At 41.9% G+C, this 4,303-nt stretch overlaps 1 protein-coding gene across 1 annotated transcript in view; it reads left to right on the forward strand.

The window, feature by feature from the left end:
• Spcs2 (signal peptidase complex subunit 2) overlaps positions 1 to 4,303 on the forward strand; it is a 10,829-nt gene that overhangs the window by 4,603 nt on the left and 1,923 nt on the right. The window contains exons 2-4 of the mRNA XM_005357511.2: positions 391 to 474; positions 1,019 to 1,179; positions 3,972 to 4,106. Of these exons, the coding sequence (XP_005357568.1) occupies positions 391 to 474; positions 1,019 to 1,179; positions 3,972 to 4,106 (380 nt within the window). The remainder of the gene's footprint in view (positions 1 to 390; positions 475 to 1,018; positions 1,180 to 3,971; positions 4,107 to 4,303) is intronic.

The raw sequence follows: 4,303 nt of genomic DNA on the forward strand, positions 1-4,303 counted from the left end.
GGGGGGGGGGGGAGTCTGTGAGAATAAGTTCTTTCTCTCTTGAAGTGATAAAACTTCACTATTTCACAGATAATCCAAATCTTCTAGGCTTAACTTGACAAATCCTTTGAGGTTATTAAAGGAATACTAACTGAATGCGTATGAGCTGCGCTCATCTGTGGTAAAATGGGGTAGGATGTATGAGTTGACATAGCACATGCACTCTTCTGGTTCTAGGCTGTAGGATTTGCGTTTTCTGCATGGAAACTTGCACCATCCATATGAGAACCTGATTGTGGTGCCTAATCTCCATACCATCAGAAGATGAGAGTTCTCAAGAAAGTAGCGCATTCTACTTTGTAAGGTGCCACAGTTTTGATGCCCAGTTTTTCCGGTTTTTTTTTTTCCCAGTGGAAGATTGATGATAAGCCTGTAAAAATTGATAAGTGGGATGGATCAGCTGTTAAAAACTCTTTGGATGATTCCGCCAAAAAGGTACATTTTTCAAGAATGTGCATGAGCGTGTTTTTAGCCTGTGTACATGTCTCCTCTCAGATCTCAAAGTGAGAAAATGAGCCAGGAAAGGGCTTCTGAAATTATCACAGAATAAATAGGAGGAAGTGTTTTTTAACATCAGTGTTGGGGTGTCAAGAAAATTGGTAATTCATTGTTTCGAGATTAATTAGTTCAGAGCACAGAACTTGGGAAGGTAGAACTTCCGTCTAGGGAGAGTCCGTGTGCAAAACTATGTAAGGTACTGCCAGGCGCACGTGGGACGCAGAGGCAGGCAGATCTTTGTGAGTTTGAGGCCAGCCTGATCTACAGAACTAGTTCCAGGGTAGCCAAGATAGCCAAGGCTACATAAAGAAACTTGTTTTTGCCTCCCCCCCAAAAAAGCCCAAACCTTTTCTCTGGGATTCTTTGTTTAGAGTGGTAAGATGCCAGTTGAACGGAACACTTGTTCATTCCTGCAGGTCATAACATGACCAAGCCACAGCAAGGCCACGTCACTGTTCCCTTCCCTCCTGCTTCTCTCTAGGTACTCCTGGAGAAGTACAAGTACGTGGAGAACTTTGGTCTAATTGATGGGCGCCTCACCATCTGCACCATCTCCTGCTTCTTTGCCATAGTGGCTTTGATTTGGGATTACATGCACCCCTTTCCAGAGTCCAAGCCAGTTTTGGCTTTGTGCGTAATATCATATCCTTTTTTCATGCTCAGGTTTGCTTTTTAATAACAATTCAAAAATGCCTGCCGTTAGATTAGCCTTGCTTCGCGTAGAAGCTTTGATTTTAGGGCTTGCTGATGTTAGATTTAACATTAAAAGCTGTGCATATAAACTCCTGCTTTATCATTGATATTCCGTATTTAATAAGGTTATTTTATCTGTAACATACGTAGTTATTAACTAATAGAACTAGAGCAAACATGCACAATGGTAATGAGACCCAGCTCTTTTAACTCGTTGGATTTTTTTCCATCAGACTGGGTTGCTTTAAGCCGTTTATTCCAGACTATTAATAGAAAAGCTTGGGCTTTTAGAAGTTTGAATTTGTTTCCTATTTTTTCTTTGAAGCTGAAGAGCTGGCTGGGGAGGTCCTGAGCATGAGGTGTGAATTTGACCTGTGTTCAGTGAGATTAAGGACTCCTTCCAGGTCTACACAATATGGGTTTAAAATCCAAGGTGTTTGTGACTTTGTGCTCAGAGGGAAAAAATGTAAGTAATACCCATTCAGAATTGCCAGAATGAGTGGGACTCTGGATGTGGTCGCACGCTTATAATTCCAGCTCCCAGGGTGAATCAGGATGATCATGAATGTCGAGCCAGCTAGGGCTACCTGGCAAAACCTCATATCCCCATTGAAAAACTGGAAAAAAGAGTTCTGGGGAGATGGCTCAGTTGTTAAAATATGTTACACAAGCATGAAGACTTGAGCTTGGAACCCCAGCACCCACTTAAAAGCTGGACACAGCACACAGGTTTGTGATCCCAATGCTGAAGAGATGGGGATGGGATCCCAGGGCCGTCTGGCCAGCCAGTCTCTCTGAATCTGAGCTTCAGGTTGGTTCACTATTTAACTTTCATAATTTATAACTTAGAAACGATATAATGGATTTTTTTTTTTGGTCCATCAAAACGCCTCTTTAGGTGAAGGTATTTGCTGTCTGGCTTGATGATGTGAGTTCAGTCCCTGGAACCCAGAGTGAGAACTGATCCTGCAGGTTGTCCTTTCATTTCCATACCTGTGCCCTGACATACTTTGTGCACACATTTCCCCAGATAAATGAGTATAAAACTAAAAAATTATAGCTATATATCCTCATTAGTATGTGAAAAAATACATCTTACAGGCTATCTTCACAAGCTGGAGAGGTAGTGCCGTAGTAAGAGTTTGATTCCCGGAACCCATGTCATCTAACTCCAGCTCCAGGGGACCTGACACATTCTTCTGACTCCTGCAGGCACCCGTGTGTGCACATGTGCGCACATGCACACACACACACACACACACACACACACACACACACACACAACTTTAAAAATAAAATTAATCCACTTTCAGAGGCAGTTAGTAAGCCATCTTAATAAAGCACCCATTAAAAATAGTGCTATACAAATAGACAGTTCCTGGTCTTGGCAACAAGTAACCTTTGACTCCTCAATAATTAGATTAGTTATCCTAGTTAGAAATTCTCACTGTTGATGCAATAATCAGATTAGTTATCCTAGTTAGAAATTCTCACTGTTGATGCATAATCAGATTAGTTATCCTAGTTAGAAATTCTTACTGTTGATGCAATCTCAAAGAACACACCTTAAGTTCTAGAGACAGGGACAGCAGCCGCATCACAGTCTCCTAAAGAACTGCTTGGACAGTATTTCAGCTGTATTCTGTTTAAAGCAGAGCTTGATCCTAAGGTCATGTTTTATACACAGTGCTCGTGACCACCGCTGTAAGTAAGGACCGTGTGCTACATGACTATGTATAGAAGCATGATCCTAAGGTCATGTTTTATACACAGTGCTTGTGACCACCACTGTAAGTAAGGACCGTGTGCTAATGGCTATGTATAGAAGCCCCATGACAGTTCGTTCTGTTTGTCTGAGACAGACCTTAACTCGCAGTAGTCCTGACTCAGCCTTCCAAGTGTGGAAATTATAGGTGTGCCCCACCATGCTTCACGCCATTCTAGGAGCTCAGTATTCTGCCCATTTAGAGGTGAGCATATGTGGGGAAGAAATTAATTTAGTAAATGCTGACATGTAAACCCAGTACTGTCTTAACTCAGAGTCCTTATCCTTCTTATCATACTCCCTGCCTCTCTAGTTCATAAGATTTAAATGACACCCCACACACGTTAGTGGTTGAATATAAAATCAGCACTGTCAAGCTGTGTAGTAATGCGTCTGCATTACATCTCACAGTAGACTAAATTTGAAGTCACTTTGTCATTGGCTGAATAGTCACATGGAGAATATAGTTTTTATTTTTGCATTTTATGTATATGGGTATTTTGCCTGCCTGTGTGTCTGTGTTAGATCTGGAGCCGGAGCTATAGAATGTACTGAACTGCCGTATGGGTGATAGGATTCAGTCCAGGTTCCCTGAAAGAGCAGACAGTATTCTGAGTTGCTGAGCCATCTCTCCCACCGCTGATATGTTTTTAAGTATAGAAATAAGCACAGGTGATAACGAAGTTTTGAGAAACTAGGGTAACAGGACGTTCTTAGACCCGTTGTCCTTCAATGTAAAAGATAGAAAGCCTGTTTGTCCTTTCTCTCCATTTTGAGATGGCTAGAGAACGAACCAGAGGAAGCCGTGTTTCTTCTGGGTATTAAATACAAGGGTTAAAGGAAAATAATTAAAGCTTCAGTGATATACTAGTAACTTACGGCTATCAAGAAAATTTTTGTGGCTCTCGTGTGTCGTTTGTTGTTACTGTTGTTGTGTTTGCATATTTGTATGTTTTCCCCTTAACGTCAGTTGAACCTATTTTGTGATGATGGGGATTCTGACCATTTATACCTCATATAAGGAGAAGAGCATCTTTCTTGTGGCCCACAGAAAAGACCCTACAGGAATGGATCCTGATGATATTTGGCAGTTGTCCTCCAGCCTCAAAAGGTAACGGCCATCCTTGGTCCCTAGAGATTCTGGACTCCTGGTGTTGGGTTTGCCCTGGATTTACAGTGTCCTAGTCTGTGCTTGTTCTATGCCAGTCACAGTGCTAGTCATGTAAGGTGGGGGTGAATGAGCTAGCAGTCAGTGCTAGTCATGTAAGATGGGGTGAATGAGCTAGCAGTCAGTGCTAGTCATGTAAG

The sequence above is a fragment of the Microtus ochrogaster genome, chromosome 22 (assembly GCF_000317375.1).
Source record: "Microtus ochrogaster isolate Prairie Vole_2 chromosome 22, MicOch1.0, whole genome shotgun sequence".
Classification (NCBI taxonomy): domain Eukaryota; kingdom Metazoa; phylum Chordata; class Mammalia; order Rodentia; family Cricetidae; genus Microtus; species Microtus ochrogaster.